This window comes from Alternaria rosae (assembly GCF_020736505.1).
Source record: "Alternaria rosae strain MPI-PUGE-AT-0040 chromosome Unknown BKA58scaffold_7, whole genome shotgun sequence".
Lineage (NCBI taxonomy): Eukaryota > Fungi > Ascomycota > Dothideomycetes > Pleosporales > Pleosporaceae > Alternaria > Alternaria rosae.
Window position 1 is genome coordinate 1,006,256 of NW_025763576.1, and position 17,156 is coordinate 1,023,411.

Here is a 17,156-nt window from a genome sequence, read left to right on the forward strand (position 1 = left end):
TTCTGCTCAGCTGCTTGCACATTATTGCATTGGCTGTAAGTTCGACCATCCAGCGGTGAGTAGCGAAGGTCACATTGTGATATGCAATGGCTTGAATTATTCTCGATAGTACGGATGCGATGTGGAATTAAAGTTCTTGATGTTGGAGGCCTGCCGCACCTGGGCAGCGATGAACGCCAGTTCGCTAAGCCCTACCTACCCACCTTCCGTGTGTACCTCGACCCGCCCACTGCCGCAACCGAGCGTCAGCTTATGACACTGCAGTCGGACACATAATGCGCAGAACTATGAGAGATGGCCCACGTTCTCAATCTGTGGGCTTATGTCGAAGGCTGCCACACAAGAAGATACCGCAATTCCTCAAGGTCGTGTTACCTAAAGCTTCGCATCGACACCAGTCAACCAGCTTTGGCTGAACTACCTTCATATCGAGGGAGGACAGTATGGCTCTTCCTGAACTTCTGTACGTTTGAAGTCCAACGAGACATGGAGGCCCCCAATCGCTTTGCTGGGACCTCAGTGGTTGCGTTTGGGTTATTGGGGCCATGATTTGGAGGCATTTGCTCATATGAATCTGCTTCTGAGGATGGGGGTGCCGTATACAACATCGCGCGTTTCAAACGCTCGAAAAAAGTCAGATCTCTTGCCGATATACTGTAGAAGCGATACGTAGACCATGCACCGAAGAGCGTTAGAGCAGTCAGCGGTATCGTAACCTGAAGCCATCGCTCAAGGGCGAGGTTGGAGAACGAGCCGTTGTCGTAGTTAGCAGAGTTCTGGTTCTGGTCTTGGAACTTGATGATATCTGTGCTGAAGAACGTCTGATATCTGTTAGAGCTAGCTCTAGAAAAAAGATCGTGGACTTACTGAGACAAAAGTGGCCGGAAGGTAAATCAAGGTCAAGATCGTGATGATACGCATGACGACAGTTTCTCTCTCGAGGTTCTTGTTGAGCTGTTCTGTTCGATCCGAGACTTGGCTTTGTAGATGCTGCAATACCAGCTGCTTCCTGTCGCTGATAATATTCACGAGAAGCTTTGCTCGGGCTAGTTGCATGTCAAACTCTGCAGTGATTTCGTCCAGCTGCGAAAAGAAGGCGGATAAGTGGTCTTCACAGGATGTTTTCAACACATCAGGAAAATTCCTGTTCGCCATCAGGTTCGAGTAGAACTTGCGTAGAGTTGTCAAGATCTTGGCGTTGGCCTCTAAGACCATGACCGCTTCATTGGCTTTGTCTTGCCAATATTGCAGATCTTGAATATCCCATGCTTCGTATTGTCGATATGCATAGCCAGGGCCACGGAGCCCATCAACGGCCATCCTACTCTGTAAGATGTGATGTCAGCGTGAACATAGGTACCAATGGACGCACTCACCTCTTGCTCTACCACTCTTTCAAGCCAGACAATGTACCATCTCCAGTCCTCTGTCGACCACTGACAGTAAAGCAAATGTGTCACAAGGGCTGACTTGAAACATGATGTTGCGTCATCGTACATCTTGTGACCTGGCCGACCAGCTGGCCTAGTAAGTTCCTCATAACGGTCGCGTAAGTCTTTGCCGCCCTTGGTGACAATCCACAGTGTCGTCCCATATTCTACGTCGAATCTGTGGTAGATAGCAGCATCTCTAATTGACCACTCATCAAGTTTTAGGTCCTCGTTACTCTCCTTCTTGAATTGTACGCCTTTCAAGTTGTAGCAGAGCTGGTAATGTTTGCCACTCCGGCCTAACTCGGGTGCTGAGTGCCCATTGTTTGGGGTTTTGAGACGTATTTGCTCACGAAACCCACTGAAACGAGGGTCTTTGGCTTCGCTTTGCCCACCGAAAACCAGCATGAAGTCTAAATATGCGGGCATGATTTGATGGTAGGACAGGATATGGCAGAGGCTTTCTCGGGTTATGTTCAACTGCGCGCGTGAGTGCTCACCATGGAAGTAGCTGAAACGTTAGCATTATGAATGTATCAGGAGCCTACAGGAACATACATGAATCGGCATCTTGGATCTCTCTTTCGAGCGAGCACATGCTGTACGTTGGGGTCTTTTGCGTCTTGTACGACCTCTACAGCAAGCCATTCCATGACTTTCGAGTGTGAATGCACGTATATTTTACCGCGTACTGGGTGAATTAGTAATCGTTATATAATAGCTGAGTTGTGATGTTACCTTCTTTATGAACCGTGCCGATATCGATCACAGGTATTTCGAAGAGCCTGCCAACCTGGTGGTCCAGGAGACAGAATTCAGCCTCGACCCCATCGAGACGCTTTTTGTACGAGACAAGCTTCGATTTGCTTGAGAAAAGTTCAGTAGGGATGAGGTTTGCTGGATAGTTGCTGCTGTTGAGGTAGGAATTCTGCAGCTCAACGGGTATTTGGCATGTCATCTCGAAAGTTTGAGCTAGCGCATATCGAACGGCTATCGCTTAGTGCGAAGGAATGCAGTAGATATAACATATCAATGGAGTTCGAATGGGTAGAACAAAGCCTCGGAAGGCTGACACTGGCTGATTTGGAAGCGGCTGTGTGGTTTCAGGAGGCGCGAAGCGGTAGCTACGTCAGGGGTCCCCACCATCACTCACCGGGAACCTTGAAACGGAAAATGGCACGAGGGTCTAGATACGACCGCAGAAACTGTGTATTGCTGACGACTATATTTCATCCTTCATTGGCACTTATGAGGCTTAATTTTGCCCCTCCTCTGGTTCTGGAGAAACCGAGGGTCGCCTCGTGACCTTTGGCGCATCTCTCCTGTTCCTCAGCTCCCTTCGATCGCCCTAGAACGACTCAGCCACGTTCCGAACGCACACGAGGCAAAAGCAAGATACACTCACATCTGTCAACTTCTCTGGTACTTCAAAGACCCATTTGTCGTTGAACTGCGCAACTGGTCAAATTTGAATTCTAGAAGATAAAGGCGCAACATACCCGCTTCGGCTTAAATTCCCAGTCAGGCCATTTGCTCCTAAGAAACTCTTCGATTTTCGTCCATGGGAACTCGTCGTATACTGCGTATGTGTCTTGCACGCGTTCGCCTTTTTTCGCAGACGGGAGAGTCGGTCTGCGCTGAGCTTCACGCGCCTGCCCTAATGCTGGATCGGCTGGTCGACGGCCATGGGGCGCCATGCAGGCGGATGAAAGCTGTGATTGAGCCAGGCGCAATGGGCACGTAATGCCCGCAGTGTAGGTTATGTTGCTTGAAAGTCAGATGGTAGGCTGACTATTGTCGAAATGAGTCTCCTGCACTGCTTTTCCTAGATCAGGCGCAGAAGGCTGAGGACAAAACTATATACGTTTCTATATGAGCGGCCTCAGCCTTATGACTCCATCTCGAACAGATCCGGGAAATGCGGGTCGTCACATCGAAGTGGGCATCAAAGTATGTCCTGCATTACAGATGCGGGTTCTTCAAAAGTCGGCAAATCGTGGAGCTTTACGTGTCGATATGATTGCAGTGCTGCTAGGCAGCTACGCACCTGAGAGTCTGGGGCGAGCAGCCCAGCTTGCCTTCTTTTGCCTGCTTTGCCTGGTGTATCGCACGACTATGCCATTGGTCAGCCGCTTTAGTCACCCCATATGCATGTGCATCACACTGCATGCGTACTCTTTGCAGATGATCGTTCGAGGTCTTGATGATCGGGCAGAGCCGCATCGTCCTGTCAGCAGGATGCTGCTCGAAGACGCCCCGGTCTACGTTCCTAGACAGTACGGCAATCCACACCTGTGAAATGTCACTTCTCATTGTAGCACACGCGCTGACGTGACAATCGTGTAGTTGTGAAGATATTATGCGTAACGGCGAACGCAAAGCAACAGCGTCACTCAACCCGCTCTCCTGAACAGTCTCTAGGAAGCTACCATGCCGCAGAACACGCCACAAGGAGATCCACTCAAGAGTTACGGGCGAGAGAATCGCGCAGCTCCAAACCCTGCTCAACAGTAAGCTCGCAACTTCGCGAGGACCGTTTACAACGACAATAATTGCCTGCGCCTGAGTCAGCGTTCACGCCTACACTTGCGCGGGTCTCACAACATATGGATCCAACTCGACTTGCGCCTCCAGTATCCAGTACAGGCGGAGGGGGCAACGGCGGTACTGCAAGTCAGAAGACCCTGACGGCAGAAGAGAAGAATCAGTGCCCATACGGCGACACACGCTGGCCCCCTGCTAACGTATCGATATTCAAGCCTCTACACCTGTTGAGTGACGAAGGTGAAGAGCCAATATACTACCACTTGCTACACGAAAACGACAACCCGCAAGTCGAGTTCTGGAAAGGCCCGGTGAAGGCCCAAGCTACGGCCGCCTACGCAGAGAAGGGCCTTGCTTTGCAAATATTGAAAGCAGGGAAGAGTAAGAAAGAGTTCAAGGCCGCAAAAGAGAGAGCCCTTGAAGATGAAGCTCCGAAAGCGACGATGGAAATTCGGCAGGCCAGGGATACGAAGATGCTAAGAGAGTTGAGCAGTGGATCGAGGGGAACAATCTGGCAGCTTGACGAAGAGCACCTGCATGTTTGGAGATGTATCGAGGTGGTCCAGAAGGTGCATGGGGCGGTAAGCCTTAGTGCCGAGCGGCGGGAAATATTTTCGATGTTCGGTGTTGGCCTCAAGCGCACCGATGGTGATATGTTGATGGTCAGCCAGAAGGCGTAGGCACCTAGCTAACCCAGATGGTTCTGTTCTAGCAGAGTCAATGCACACACCCCTCATCCTTGACAATTGAGTTCTACACAAAACCTTGGTGTACCTACAGTCGTCCAGTAGAAATCTCAGGCGCTGACAAACGTGAAACGTGAGGCTGGCGATGGAGTTATGGAGCGAAAGCCGAGGCTAGCTCGCGGATGTGGTCATAGCGCCTTCTCGATGATTCCAATCGTCGAGCGACCCAAATTTTTAGAGGCATCGAACATCTGCGACCACTCTTCTCCGCATCCTCCTCTTCACCCACACTATTCCTGGTTATCTTGCATAAAGCTGGAGTCTAGGAGCAACATTTGAGATTCCTTTTTCTCTACTCACACATTCCAATTCCGTCATAATGCAAAGAGCTTTCGCATCGCGGGCGCGGACTTCGGCCCTCAACTCGAGCTCTAAGCTCCGGTCCACCAGCTACAACCTCCAGCAGCAGAGGTTTGCGCACAAGGTATGGCAATTGCATATTTACACCATCTGACAAAAGAACTAATAAATTTGCAGGAGCTCAAGTTCGGCGTCGAGGCACGAGCAGGACTATTGAAGGGTGTCGACACACTTGCAAAGGCTGTATCAACAACACTGGGTCCCAAGGGTCGCAATGTATTGATTGAGTCGAGCTACGGCTCCCCCAAGATCACCAAGGGTATGCACGAGTTCCGCCACCATCTTTGACATCGCCCGCTGACATCATTCTAGATGGTGTAACAGTCGCAAAGGCTATTACCCTCCAAGACAAGTTCGAGAACCTCGGAGCCCGCCTGCTCCAGGACGTCGCCTCCAAGACCAACGAGGCCGCCGGTGACGGTACCACCACTGCCACCGTCCTTGCCCGCGCCATCTTCTCCGAGACCGTTAAGAACGTTGCCGCCGGATGCAACCCCATGGACCTGAGGCGGGGTACCCAGGCCGCTGTCGAGGCTGTCGTTGAGTACCTCAGGGCGAACAAGCGGGATATCACCACCAGCGAGGAGATTGCGCAGGTTGCCACCATCTCTGCCAACGGCGACACACACATTGGCAAGCTTCTGTCCAACGCTATGGAGAAGGTCGGAAAGGAGGGTGTTATCACTGTCAAGGAGGGCAAGACCACTGAGGATGAGCTTGAGGTTACTGAGGGTATGAAGTTCGACCGTGGATACATCTCCCCCTACTTCATCACCGACACCAAGACCGCCAAGGTCGAGTTCGAGAAGCCTCTCATCCTCCTCTCCGAGAAGAAGATCTCCGCCGTTCAGGACATCGTCCCCGCGCTCGAGGCCTCCCAGCAGCTCCGCCGTCCCCTTGTCATCATTGCTGAGGACATTGACGGTGAGGCGCTGGCCGTCTGCATTCTCAACAAGCTCCGTGGTCAGCTTCAGGTTGCTGCTGTCAAGGCTCCCGGCTTCGGTGACAACCGCAAGTCCATCCTTGGCGATCTCGCTGTCCTGACCAACGGAACTGTCTTCAGCGACGACCTCGACATCAAGCTCGAGAAGGCTACCCCCGACATGCTCGGTTCCACCGGATCTATCACCATCACCAAGGAGGACACCGTCATCCTTAACGGCGAGGGCAGCAAGGACCAGGTTTCCCAGCGCTGTGAGCAGATCCGTGGCGTCATCAATGACGCTACCACTTCCGAGTACGAGAAGGAGAAGCTCCAGGAGCGCCTGGCCAAGCTCTCTGGTGGTGTTGCCGTCATCAAGGTCGGTGGCTCTTCCGAGGTTGAGGTCGGTGAGAAGAAGGACCGCATTGTCGATGCTCTGAACGCTACCCGTGCCGCCGTTGAGGAAGGTATCCTGCCCGGTGGTGGTACTGGTCTCCTCAAGGCCTCCGCCAACGCTCTCGGTAACGTCAAGGCTGCCAACTTCGACCAGCAGCTCGGTATCACCATCGTCAAGAACGCCATCACCCACCCCGCCCGCAAGATCGTCGAGAATGCTGGCGCCGAGGGCTCCGTTATCGTTGGCAAGCTCATTGACGAGTACAAGGGTGACTTCAACAAGGGTTTCAACAGCGCCAAGGGCGAGTACGTTGACATGATTGCTGCTGGTATCCTTGATCCCTTCAAGGTTGTCCGCACCGCTCTCGTTGACGCCAGCGGTGTTGCTTCACTCCTCGGAACTACTGAGGTCGCTATCGTCGAGGCACCCGAGGAGAAGTCCGGTCCTCCAGGCGGCATGCCTGGCGGTATGGGTGGTATGGGAGGCATGGGCGGAATGGGCTTCTAAACAAGTGAAGTCTAGCCGTCTGTTTTCTTCTTCTTATACCCCCATTCTGTTATAACGACTTTAGTCTTATGCCTTTCCCAGCGATGATTTATGTACACGATATTAGGTTGGTCTCCGCTCTTCACTCATGATTTCTCAAAAGCGCAGCATTGTTGGATATTTAGTTTTTATTGTACGATATTGTGTAAGAATCTCCTGGGAAGGACAAGATAAAGCGACGAAGGAAATATGAACAAGTTCAAACGAGTTTTCAAGATGCACAACATATGCTTGAGTTGTGAATGCTGCAAGGCACAGGATTGGTCGATGCTCTACAGCATAAGTGACCGCGTCGGTTGCTGTGGCGGCAACCTTGTAACGTGTCTGGTATCGTGCCGTGCTCCAGGGCTTGAAGAAAACCCCACTAAAACCACCCCACTACCCTCGCTCAGCCTCAGCAACACCACTCCTCACCTCCGCCTTTTCTCCCGCAAACACATCAACTATCCACCAAGATCAGTTTTCTCTATTGACGTAAGCTGCCACCCCTCCATTACCAAACAGGCTGCCATTCCTTCACTGCTGCATTTGCGCACGCGGCAATCGCAACGATGACGACGACGCTGACAGGCAACCGCAGTACTGATAAAGCTACCCGGTGCCTCGATCTCCCTCTAGCATCCTCTACTCTACACAACCGACATTATGGTGAGCATATTCGAGATGCGATATTAGGGAACTCAAACTAACGACGAGTACAGGCTCAATCCGGGTACGTACTGCAAAACAAACAACAGGGCATCAACAGCTGTCGCTGCCCGACGCCCGCGCCCGCATAGCTCCCCCTACCTCTACCACCCCGACACCCGTCTCGCGCACCACATCGCCTCCGCACGTACTAACCGCGACGCAGTGTCTCCGTCTCGCCCGAGTGCATCAGCACCTTCAACGAGCTCAAGCTTGGCAAGGACATCAAATGGATTATCTACAAGATCAGCGACGACTGGAAAGAGATTGTCGTCGAGGAGACTTCCAAGGAGGCCAACTTCGACGTCTTCCGCGAGAAGCTGCTCAACGCCAAGAGCAAGGACCGCAAGGGCAAGGAGGGCATTGGCGGTCGCTACGCCGTGTTCGACGTCGAGTACGAGCTCGACAGCGGAGAGGGCTCCAGGAGCAAGATCACTTTTATCAGCTGGACGCCAGATGATGCCGCGCAATACGTACGTCACAACAACGAGAAGTGAATTGATAGGGAAAGGTTAGCTAACGATTGACAGCCCCGCATGATGTACTCATCCTCCAAGGAAGCCATCAAGCGCGCCCTCAACGGTCTCGCCGCCGATATCCAAGCCAACGATGCCGACGACATCGAGTTCGAGAGCATCAAGAGCCGTGTCTCCAAGGGCCGCTAAGCGCCTCTCCCACCATCTTCCCTTCCGACCTGTCGATTTCGCGCACCTGTTAGTATGGAGGAAGGAACGACTGCGGTTGGTAATGACATGAAATGAAAACGATTCGAGCGGTTGATTGGCAGCGGTCATGGCATAGCGAGCTTTTGCGCATGATGATTACAGACGAAACATGCGATATGTGGGCAGTGATAGTGCCGGGTGTAACTTGCATTATCAGGCTTGGTATGCTTTTGATAGGCTAAACTGGTCAAATTGTCGTCGATGGACAGCTCTCTGTGTTGGACGCTTGCATTATGTGACGTGCGGTGTTTCTTGTCGTAGTGTTCCTTAATATCTGCGAGTGCAATCCGTTGTCTCTAGCAGCTATGCCAGATCACTACTTGTTCTGTTCCCACGCTCCCCTGAACACGCCTAGTAACCTCTCACTCTCATCCGCATCCTTGGTCCTCTGAAGAACAAAGTTTTTGAGATCGCCCCAAAACTCGTCTGTCGCAACAACCTCCTTTCCACTACCAAGTGGCGCACCTGCAGCCGCAGTCGCTGTGCCCGCAGATGTCTCTCCCGCACTAGCGAGCCCCTTCTCGCTCTCCGTCGGCGGCGCAATAGCAGGCGGACTCGTCACCGGTGTCCCTGCCGACGCCGGGCTCGCAGCCCCACCAACAGCAGCGCCAGCCATGACCATAACCCCAAACTCGACTTCACTGCCCGCATCTGTGCCTATGACTTCCAACAGTGTCTTTGAATCCGTAACTGGCTTCTTCTTGTACAGAATCTTTATCTTGGCTGCTGATAACGAGGCTTGTGTCGCGTACTGTTGCTTGAGGTCGTATACGGAGGTTTTCGATGGGTCGATTGAGCTGAGTGGGATGGTAGGTGTGGTCGGCTTCATGGGTTTGAGCGTCACGGAGATTGAAGAGGAAGATGGTGTGGAGGCATCGTCGCTGGTGGTGGGTTTGGGGTTTGGTCGCTGCGGGTGGGGTGGGTGTGGGAGGCGGGGGAGGGTGTACTGGCGGGGTGGTCAGTTTCTGATAATTGCGCACATGTATAGGGAACGTGTATAAGATGGGCTGCGAAGACTTACTGCGCCTTGTGCGGGATATTGGCGTGCGTCTGCAATGTGATCGCTGGAGAGCTTGGGCGGGCGGGCGTCTAAGGCGCTGAGGAATGATTTGCAGAATGCGAGTTCTGACATGATGGATTGTTGGAGGCTTGCTGAATGCGATGTCGAATAGAGGTTCGGTATGGTAGGTTTGCGCGCTGGTCGAAGATGTGTATAGCTCCAGTGCGATGACGCTGTTGGTGTTGCGGGACAGTGGACCGCAGCAGCTCGACCAGGGCACATAATGCGCTAAGCCCAAAGGAAGTCCGCTAGCGTGGAAAAAGTTCCAAAGTGCTAGCGAAAGTTCGGTGTTCGCGCTGCTGGTTCACGCTGCCATCTCTCAATAATTCGACCTTTTTGTTTTACCACCCACCAAACACCTGCGGGGTAAAATCGTCGCCATGGGTCAAGGTCGCCGTATGAAGAAGCAGGGCATGCCCGATGTCCTCGATGAATCGCTAGTTACCAGGAAGCGAAAAGATGCGCCCGAAGCTGTGAACCCAGAGCGCAAGAAGAGGAGCAGGACGGCTGCAAGAGAAGCTAAGGAGGCTAAGGCTAAGGCGACGCCCAAGACGAGGGTAGCTGGAAAGCCCGTCAAGCCTGTGAAGCAGCCTCTTAAGACGGCTGCTGCTGTCGTGAACGGCGCCAAAGCAAAGGCAAAGAAGTCGGCGCCTCTACCACCTTCGGACGATGAGGACGACATGTCAGACATTGAGGACTCCGATCTGGAGAACATCAACGTTACCGGACTTGATGCGCTTGGTAGCGCATCCGAAGACGAAGACGATGAGGACATGGACGACGACGACTTCGGATCCGACGTTGTAGATTCGGATGACGATATCAGGAGAGGCGCAGCCATGTGGTCGGACGACGATGACGAGGAGGACGCCGAGGAGAAGCTCACAGCCGCCAACATTGCTGGTCTGTCTACACGATTAGACATGCAGAAGGCGATTGAGGATGCGGAAGCGCAAGCCGAGTTGGAGGAGAGCAACATGCAAACGAACATCGTTGCGGAGAGACCTAAGATTCTGGAGGATGAGGACGAGGATGGCAGGCCGATCACAAATCTCGTCAACCAGAACATCCAGCTATTGCGCACAAGGCTTACGGACACTATCCGTGTACTGGACGACTTCAAGAACCTTGCTGAGGAGGGTCGGAGTAGGGCGGAGTACAGAGCGTCGCTTTTGAAGGACATCTGCGCTTACTACGGTACGCTCATGATTCATGAAAGCTCAACTTGTGCGCATACTAATATTATTGACAGGCTACTCCGAATTCTTAGCAGACAAGCTATTGAACCTCTTCCCGCCCCGCGAAGCGCAAGCCTTCTTCGAAGCCAACGAGACCCCAAGACCAGTCGTTATCCGAACAAACACCCTCCGAACACATCGAAGAGAACTTGCGCAAAGCTTGATCAACCGTGGTGTACAACTTGAGCCTGTTGGAAAGTGGTCTAAAGTCGGTCTGCAGATTTTCGATGCGCAAGTGCCTCTCGGAGCCACACCTGTAAGCCTTACATACAATGAATGTTTCGAACCATTACTGACCCTCCACAGGAATACCTCGCTGGACACTACATTCTTCAGGCCGCTTCTTCGTTCTTGCCCGTTATGGCTTTGGCACCCCAAGAAAACGAGCGCGTGCTAGATATGGCTGCTGCTCCTGGTGGAAAAACAACACATTTGGCAGCTTTGATGAAGAACACGGGATGCATCTTTGCCAACGATGCCAACAAGGATCGTGCCAAGGGTCTGATAGGAAACATCCATCGTCTAGGCGCGAGGAACGTCATCGTCTCCCACTACTCAGCCCTTGAGTTCCCTAGGGTCATGGGTGGTTTCGACCGTGTACTTCTCGACGCCCCATGCTCTGGTACCGGTGTCATCGCCAAGGATGCTAGTGTCAAGACCAACAAGACCGAAGCCGACTTCATGAAGCTACCCCATCTCCAGAAGCAGCTGTTGCTCGCCGCTATCGACTCCGTCAATCATCACTCGAAGACCGGAGGATACATCGTCTACAGTACCTGTTCAGTAACTCTCGAAGAGAACGAGCAAGTCGTTCAGTACGCATTGAACAAGCGACCGAACGTCAAGCTCGTAGAGACCGGTCTCACCTTTGGTAAGGAAGGATTCACCAACATTGGCGGCAAGGCCTTCCACCCCTCGATGAAGATGACAAGGAGATACTACCCCCACACATACAACGTCGACGGTTTCTTCGTTGCCAAGTTCAAGAAGATCGCGCCTACCCCGCCCAACGCTGTCGGTGTCAACGAATCCTCAATCGCAAAGGCGAAGAATACCGCCAACCCCAACGCTCCAGCCACGGGACTTGAGATAGTCGACCGCCGGCCCATCGAAGCGGACAGCGACGATGAATCAGACTTTGGTGGCTTCGATGAGGACGAGGACGAGAAGTACATGGAGAAGGCAAAGGTCAAGACAATGCGCAGGAAGGGCAAGGATCCTAGGGCTGTCGTGCCAAAGGGCGAGAAGGCTGCAAATGGCACTGTCAAAGAGACCGCTAAGGAGATCGCTAAGGAGTCGCCCAAGAAGACCGCTAAGGAGGCAACCAAGGAGTCGCCCAAGGAGATAGCAAAGGTCAAGAACGGCGACGTGAGTGCCAAGGAAAAGGCGAGCAGGAAAGAGAAAAAGGGCGGCGGTATTGAAGTCGCGTCTACTCCTAACGGCGTCAGCGCGAAAGAGACCAAGGTTGAGTCTAAGAAGGCGCGGAGAAAGAGTGGTGATAAGAACAAGGCATAGTGTGTTGTTATTTGGAAGGCAGGAAGCACAAAAAGCAGGAGTCTGGGCTCCTCTCACTAGATACCAATGTATGCTCAGAAGAGTTTTGTTGTCACTGAATTGGCTTTCGCATCGATGAGTGTTTTTTTATGTATCTTGTTGGTCAAGGCTACATCGCGTCACTCTCTCAAAATCTTGACAACAAGCTCAAGTGCGTCGCAGCTCCTGCCTGTTACATGAGGCGGCTGCAAAGTCCGCGTCGCTACATTTCAAGCAGCGGTCTGCCATTACTCGTCATGCCTGACTCAAGATTGGCTACTGTCAAAGAAGCTTGTTAGGTGGACATGTCACCACTGTTTTCAGCAGATCAACGCGATCGTCGCACCCTGGTGAGATACCCAACCAATCTTGCCAAACACATGAGCGGGTTCCTTCCCAGGGTCTGGTAAGATGAGTCTGCCTACTGAGATCCAAATCCCGGGACCTGGTTCTGAACCTTCTGTAGCCTCGATTGCAAACTTTGTACCTGCGCGATCGAGTTTCGATGCGCGAAAAACGTCTTCGTGGCTTCTAGCGATGCGTCGTCGATGCCTCTGACGTCCAGCGCCGCCAGTGCGCCCGTTAGACTCCGCAGCTACCCCGGAGTACCTCCACAATTCATCAACCTCAACCATCCTCACAACTCCCGAAAATCAGCCTCGAAGAGAGACGTCCATCGTCGCAGTAAGACCGAGGTGACGGCACGGCACATGACAAGCATGACAGCTCCGTCGACCACTCATCATCGACGTCGTGATGCAGATGCTGCGCCGTAAGCACACGTCCCCGAGTCATCGCGTCGGTCCAAGCAATGCCGAGCTTTCAAACATCGAAGGGAAGCGAAAGGAAGCGAAGGCTTATTGGCTCAAGGATGGCGCGGTAACATCTACACATGAGGAGAAGAACAACCGTCACGAGCACATATTCCATGGCCCCTTGTGAAAGGACGACGAGATTACATGCCGCTGTATCCGACGTCTAGCACTCTCAACTTCGTTGTGGTCATCTTGGTGTTGCGCGGGGGAAACATTTTTTTGCCAAGGTTAGACGCTCCGAGAATCGTACCGTCAAAGTCCCCACTCTGGAGTACCTGGGGTTGCAAGGCAAGGAGATTATCGGCCCATTCTTTTTCTGACATGCCGCAAGGTTGACGCGATCATTGGAGAGCGGCAAACTTCTGGAAGAACGCGTCGCCTCGCTTGCAGGATATGCGGCATTTCCTGTGTGATGGTTTTACCTTCGCACGCGCTCATACCGGAAAGGGAGAGTTGACATGATGTTTTGCCTGTAAACATGGTCTGACTGAGCCACCACATCGACAGTCTTTGTTCGCTCCCGTGACGAACAACTGCTGGGCGATCGTGACTGGCTTTATGATCGCTGTCTTGTCATCAGCCTCCGACGTAAGTGGTGTGAGGGAGGTCAGTCTGCCGAGTCCGGGGTAATAACCAACTGTGGTACGCTGATGCGGGGCGAACCATGCAAGAATGGCTGGCTTGGGAAACAGACCGGGATTAGCAGCTTGTGATATGGCACTGAGGTGCAGCGGCATGGGACAAGGGTTCGTCGGGATCGCGAGCTGGATGGAGAGATACTCGGAGCTTGCGTCCTGTGATAAAGAGTGACTGCGCGCTCCCTTGAACGGTCTGAGTACGCGTCTCGCGACACTATCAATTGCCATCTTTGACAAGTCAAATCGAACTTTGCCATCATGGGTTTCATGCTCAAGCCCCCGCCAGACACCGCTGGCAAGGCATGGTAAGCTTCGCCGGACACAACACCATGCATACATCTAACACTTTCCAAGGCCTGCCATTGTAATCGGTCTCTTCGTCGCCTTTGGTGGTGTTCTCTTCGGGTGAGCCTACACATTATTGCCGTATCAAGCGCACGTTCTGATCTCCCTAGATATGACACAGGTACCATTTCTGGCATTATTGCCATGGACTACTGGAAGAAGGAATTCTCCACCGAACCAGACCTCAGTATCACAGCAGCTCAGGACTCTCTGATCGTGTCCATTCTCTCCGCTGGTACCTTCTTCGGTGCTTTGACGGCTGCGCCATTTGGCGATCTACTTGGCCGACGCCTCGGTCTGATGGTTTCTGCCGGTGTCGTCTTCAACCTCGGTGTCATTCTGCAGACGGCCGCGACAGCGCAACCATTGTTCATTGCCGGTCGTTTCTTCGCCGGTTATGGTGTTGGTCTTATCTCAGCTTTGAGTAAGTCGGCGCTTTTGTTGTCGTTCTCCTGTTCCCAAAAACGTGGGGTTGATCGTCAATGGTGGCTGACGCCCTTCGCCCCGCATCGATGAGGCTCTGTGGGGCATCCGGCTCGCTTGTATCAGAACTGACAAGACGACAGTTCCTATGTACCAGAGTGAGACCGCACCGAAATGGATTCGCGGAACGATTGTAGGAGCTTACCAGCTTGCTATCACGATTGGATTGCTGCTCGCGGCCATTGTAAACAATGCGACTAAGGACCGCAATGACTCAGGATCATACCGTATTCCAATCGCGGTGCAATTCTTATGGTCTATCATTCTTGTCGGCGGGTAAGCGCGTTGATGTCAAGTAGACAGTGGCAGCTGCTAACCTTCCGCTAGACTTTTCTTCTTGCCAGAGACACCGAGATATCTCATCAAGATGGACCGATACGAGAAGGCTGCCGACAGTCTCGGCAAGCTCCGTCGTCTACCGGTCGATCACCCAGCTATCGTTGAGGAACTGAACGAGGTTCAGGCCAACCATCTTTACGAGATGTCGTTAGGAAAATCTACATATGCCGACTGCTTCAAGGGAACGCTGGGCAAGCGTCTCATCACTGGATGCCTACTGCAGTCGCTGCAACAGCTTACTGGTGTAAACTTTATCTTCTGTGTGTTCTTTCCATTTTGCGCATTTGCGGCTCTCCTCTAATATTTCCAGATTACGGTACCCAATACTTCCAAAACGCCGGCTTCCAGGATCCATTCATCATCCAAGTCATCACCAACTGCGTCAACGTCGCATCCACATTCCGTAAGCTACTCATGCCCGAGTTGAAAGAAAACAATACTAACTTTCGGGTTTCTAGCGGGTCTTTACATGGTTGAACGCCTCGGTCGACGCAATCTCCTTCTCCTCGGAGCGATCGGCATGTGCGTATGCCAATACATCGTCGCCATCACGGGAACGGTAGCCGGTACATCCGATCTTGCCGCTCAACGTGCCGCCATCGCTTTCGTGTGCATCTACATTTTCTTCTTCGCCAGCTCCTGGGGTCCCGTTGCTTGGGTAGTAACAGGCGAGCTGTACCCTCTGAAGGCACGCGCCAAGTGTCTTTCCATGACCACAGCATCCAACTGGTATGTTCCTGGCGAATGAATACAGTACCGCAAAAGACTAACGGCATATTCCAGGTTGCTCAACTGGGCAATCGCCTACTCAACCCCCTACATGGTCGACGAAGACCACGCAAACCTCCAATCTAAAGTCTTCTTCGTATGGGGCTCATTCTGTTTCGTTTGCATCGCCTTTGTGTAAGTCCACTTTCTCTCAACACCATACTACCCAACCCCCAACATCTGCGTCAACGAACGCTAACAATCCTCCCCCCACAGTTGGTTCATGATCTACGAAACCAAGGGCCTCACTCTCGAGCAAGTCGACGAACTCTACGGCATCGTCAGCAAAGCGTGGAAGTCGCAGGATTTCCGTCCTGCTGTCCAGTTCGCCGAGATGGATCCCAAGGGTGGACGTAACATGAGTCTGGGCGAGGTGGCGCAGAACCAGGAGAGGAAGAGGAGCGTGCAGCACGATGAGGCTGTTCCAGCGCCCAAGATCGAGAACTAGGCTTGGGTCGACGGAAATACGAGGGGGTGTGGGGATAATTAGGAACAAGAGATGAGGGATATGTACGGATGAGGGGTTGTCCATGCGAAAGCATCACAGAGATGGGGAAGAACGGAGGATGTAATGTTGCATCGAAGTTGATGCCTTCACCTTGATAGGTAGTGGCCAACAATATATTGTTCGCTATTGCATTACTTTATCACCACCACTCCATGTGCTTACCCAACCTCTCCAACCTCTCCCTCTTACCTTACCAATTTCTCCTCCCCCCTTGCAATTGTCTCCTTGCCTGCATCATATGCCAGTTAATCCACGGATCGTCACCTCGATGCCCAAATGGAATACGTATCGCCTCCTGCCCAGGTACGTACTCGCGCTTACCGTAAGACCCTTGCGGCTTCTCTTCCTTGAAGGGGTTGACGAAGCGGGGGTGTTTGGAATCTTTCGGTGGTGGTGAGCTTGCTACTGGGGGCTCAGAAGCTTGCTGTTGTTGCTGCGCTTGTGCTTGTTGTCGCTGTTGTTGCTGGTAGAGAGGCGAATTCGGGTTCTGAAAGCCCTGCGGTGGATGAAACGGCTGTTGCATATTTGGTATGCCCATACCTCTTCCCATGCCAATGCCGCCTCCCATACCCCATCCCATTCCTCCCCCCATGCCCATGCCTCCAGACCAAAACCTTGGGTCCATTTCTTTGTCTGGGTGTATCTCGTGTTGTCTTTCTTGCGTACTTTTGGGGTTGATGCTTTTCAAATACAAGAAGTAAGCCGTTTGGTGTCGGGGCTGAGGCTCGTAGTTTGCGGCGGTCGGTGGGAGAGTCGGTTCAGGACAAAGAATCATTTTGTTGATGAGGTCCATGTTCATGCTGTGATGATGATGACGATGATGATGATGTCAGCCAGCAGGTGGGTAGAATTGAAGATCTGGGACGTGAAGCAGATGAGAAGTCGGTCGCGAAGCAAATTGACGGGAGAAGGATAGAGCATAATTTGATCGCGAAGACAGCTACAAGCGTCAGTGAAGTAGTTCTTCTTTGCCATACTCAAGTAACCAGGAGCGTTCAATTCACACGTGACGAACAGCTCGCCATACCACCTTGCATCCTACACTAAATACATACCAGACCCGATCTGCGGA

At 52.5% G+C, this 17,156-nt stretch overlaps 8 protein-coding genes across 8 annotated transcripts; 5 read left to right on the top strand and 3 right to left on the bottom strand.

Annotated features, from left to right (window-relative positions):
* Positions 1 to 76: 76 nt before the first annotated feature.
* Positions 77 to 2,528, bottom strand: BKA58DRAFT_470923 (uncharacterized protein). The gene is made up of 5 exons (XM_046175209.1): positions 2,169 to 2,528; positions 1,989 to 2,121; positions 1,377 to 1,941; positions 868 to 1,326; positions 77 to 821 (listed from the first exon to the last, which is right to left on the bottom strand). The coding sequence occupies exons 1-5, from the start codon at positions 2,386 to 2,388 to the stop codon at positions 399 to 401; spliced, it is 1,800 nt and encodes a 599-aa protein (XP_046023301.1). The 5' UTR covers positions 2,389 to 2,528; the 3' UTR covers positions 77 to 398.
* Positions 2,529 to 3,670: 1,142 nt separating this feature from the next.
* Positions 3,671 to 4,770, top strand: BKA58DRAFT_388374 (uncharacterized protein). Its single transcript, XM_046170644.1, has one exon. The coding sequence runs from the start codon at positions 4,037 to 4,039 to the stop codon at positions 4,652 to 4,654; it is 618 nt and encodes a 205-aa protein (XP_046023302.1). The 5' UTR covers positions 3,671 to 4,036; the 3' UTR covers positions 4,655 to 4,770.
* A 74-nt stretch (positions 4,771 to 4,844) lies between these two features.
* Positions 4,845 to 7,020, top strand: BKA58DRAFT_208554 (chaperonin Cpn60/TCP-1 family). The gene is made up of 3 exons (XM_046166004.1): positions 4,845 to 5,144; positions 5,198 to 5,339; positions 5,393 to 7,020. Exons 1-3 carry the CDS (start codon positions 5,040 to 5,042, stop codon positions 6,904 to 6,906), a joined length of 1,761 nt encoding a protein of 586 aa, XP_046023303.1. The 5' UTR covers positions 4,845 to 5,039; the 3' UTR covers positions 6,907 to 7,020.
* Positions 7,021 to 7,297: 277 nt separating this feature from the next.
* BKA58DRAFT_208497 (cofilin) lies at positions 7,298 to 8,382 on the top strand. The gene is made up of 4 exons (XM_046166002.1): positions 7,298 to 7,593; positions 7,647 to 7,657; positions 7,799 to 8,105; positions 8,163 to 8,382. Exons 1-4 carry the CDS (start codon positions 7,591 to 7,593, stop codon positions 8,295 to 8,297), a joined length of 456 nt encoding a protein of 151 aa, XP_046023304.1. The 5' UTR covers positions 7,298 to 7,590; the 3' UTR covers positions 8,298 to 8,382.
* Positions 8,383 to 8,673: 291 nt separating this feature from the next.
* On the bottom strand, positions 8,674 to 9,489 carry BKA58DRAFT_319005 (cell-cycle control medial ring component; the record flags this gene model as incomplete). The annotated part of the gene is made up of 2 exons (XM_046167700.1): positions 8,674 to 9,303; positions 9,379 to 9,489. 2 exons carry the CDS (start codon positions 9,487 to 9,489, stop codon positions 8,674 to 8,676), a joined length of 741 nt encoding a protein of 246 aa, XP_046023305.1.
* Positions 9,490 to 9,715: 226 nt separating this feature from the next.
* BKA58DRAFT_208472 (cytosine-5--methyltransferase NCL1) lies at positions 9,716 to 12,339 on the top strand. Its single transcript, XM_046166001.1, has 3 exons — positions 9,716 to 10,614; positions 10,670 to 10,911; positions 10,962 to 12,339. The coding sequence occupies exons 1-3, from the start codon at positions 9,798 to 9,800 to the stop codon at positions 12,168 to 12,170; spliced, it is 2,268 nt and encodes a 755-aa protein (XP_046023306.1). The 5' UTR covers positions 9,716 to 9,797; the 3' UTR covers positions 12,171 to 12,339.
* A 1,363-nt stretch (positions 12,340 to 13,702) lies between these two features.
* BKA58DRAFT_208533 (general substrate transporter) lies at positions 13,703 to 16,130 on the top strand. Its single transcript, XM_046166003.1, has 9 exons — positions 13,703 to 13,946; positions 13,996 to 14,046; positions 14,097 to 14,410; positions 14,553 to 14,745; positions 14,797 to 15,068; positions 15,119 to 15,211; positions 15,267 to 15,537; positions 15,592 to 15,711; positions 15,793 to 16,130. The coding sequence occupies exons 1-9, from the start codon at positions 13,900 to 13,902 to the stop codon at positions 16,022 to 16,024; spliced, it is 1,593 nt and encodes a 530-aa protein (XP_046023307.1). The 5' UTR covers positions 13,703 to 13,899; the 3' UTR covers positions 16,025 to 16,130.
* Positions 16,131 to 16,274: 144 nt separating this feature from the next.
* Positions 16,275 to 17,089, bottom strand: BKA58DRAFT_460469 (uncharacterized protein; the record flags this gene model as incomplete). Its single annotated transcript, XM_046174764.1, has 1 exon — positions 16,275 to 17,089. Exon 1 carries the CDS (start codon positions 16,881 to 16,883, stop codon positions 16,275 to 16,277), a length of 609 nt encoding a protein of 202 aa, XP_046023308.1. The 5' UTR covers positions 16,884 to 17,089.
* Positions 17,090 to 17,156: the final 67 nt, after the last annotated feature.

Excerpts from the sequence above, each read along its gene's own strand:
- BKA58DRAFT_470923 (XM_046175209.1), bottom strand. The coding sequence starts at position 2,388 with ATGACATGCCAAATACCCGTTGAGCTGCAGAATTCCTACCTCAACAGC. Across the intron at positions 1,942-1,988 it reads GATCCAAGATGCCGATTCAT|CTACTTCCATGGTGAGCACT; the intron begins GTATGTTCCTGT and ends CTAACGTTTCAG. Across the intron at positions 1,327-1,376 it reads AAAGAGTGGTAGAGCAAGAG|AGTAGGATGGCCGTTGATGG; the intron begins GTGAGTGCGTCC and ends CACATCTTACAG.
- BKA58DRAFT_388374 (XM_046170644.1), top strand. The coding sequence starts at position 4,037 with ATGGATCCAACTCGACTTGCGCCTCCAGTATCCAGTACAGGCGGAGGG.
- BKA58DRAFT_208554 (XM_046166004.1), top strand. The coding sequence starts at position 5,040 with ATGCAAAGAGCTTTCGCATCGCGGGCGCGGACTTCGGCCCTCAACTCG. Across the intron at positions 5,145-5,197 it reads AGCAGAGGTTTGCGCACAAG|GAGCTCAAGTTCGGCGTCGA; the intron begins GTATGGCAATTG and ends ATAAATTTGCAG. Across the intron at positions 5,340-5,392 it reads CTCCCCCAAGATCACCAAGG|ATGGTGTAACAGTCGCAAAG; the intron begins GTATGCACGAGT and ends ACATCATTCTAG.
- BKA58DRAFT_208497 (XM_046166002.1), top strand. Across the intron at positions 8,106-8,162 it reads CAGATGATGCCGCGCAATAC|CCCCGCATGATGTACTCATC; the intron begins GTACGTCACAAC and ends AACGATTGACAG.
- BKA58DRAFT_208472 (XM_046166001.1), top strand. The coding sequence starts at position 9,798 with ATGGGTCAAGGTCGCCGTATGAAGAAGCAGGGCATGCCCGATGTCCTC. Across the intron at positions 10,615-10,669 it reads GGACATCTGCGCTTACTACG|GCTACTCCGAATTCTTAGCA; the intron begins GTACGCTCATGA and ends TATTATTGACAG. Across the intron at positions 10,912-10,961 it reads TGCCTCTCGGAGCCACACCT|GAATACCTCGCTGGACACTA; the intron begins GTAAGCCTTACA and ends GACCCTCCACAG.
- BKA58DRAFT_208533 (XM_046166003.1), top strand. The coding sequence starts at position 13,900 with ATGGGTTTCATGCTCAAGCCCCCGCCAGACACCGCTGGCAAGGCATG. Across the intron at positions 13,947-13,995 it reads GACACCGCTGGCAAGGCATG|GCCTGCCATTGTAATCGGTC; the intron begins GTAAGCTTCGCC and ends ACACTTTCCAAG. Across the intron at positions 14,411-14,552 it reads TGGTCTTATCTCAGCTTTGA|TTCCTATGTACCAGAGTGAG; the intron begins GTAAGTCGGCGC and ends ACAAGACGACAG.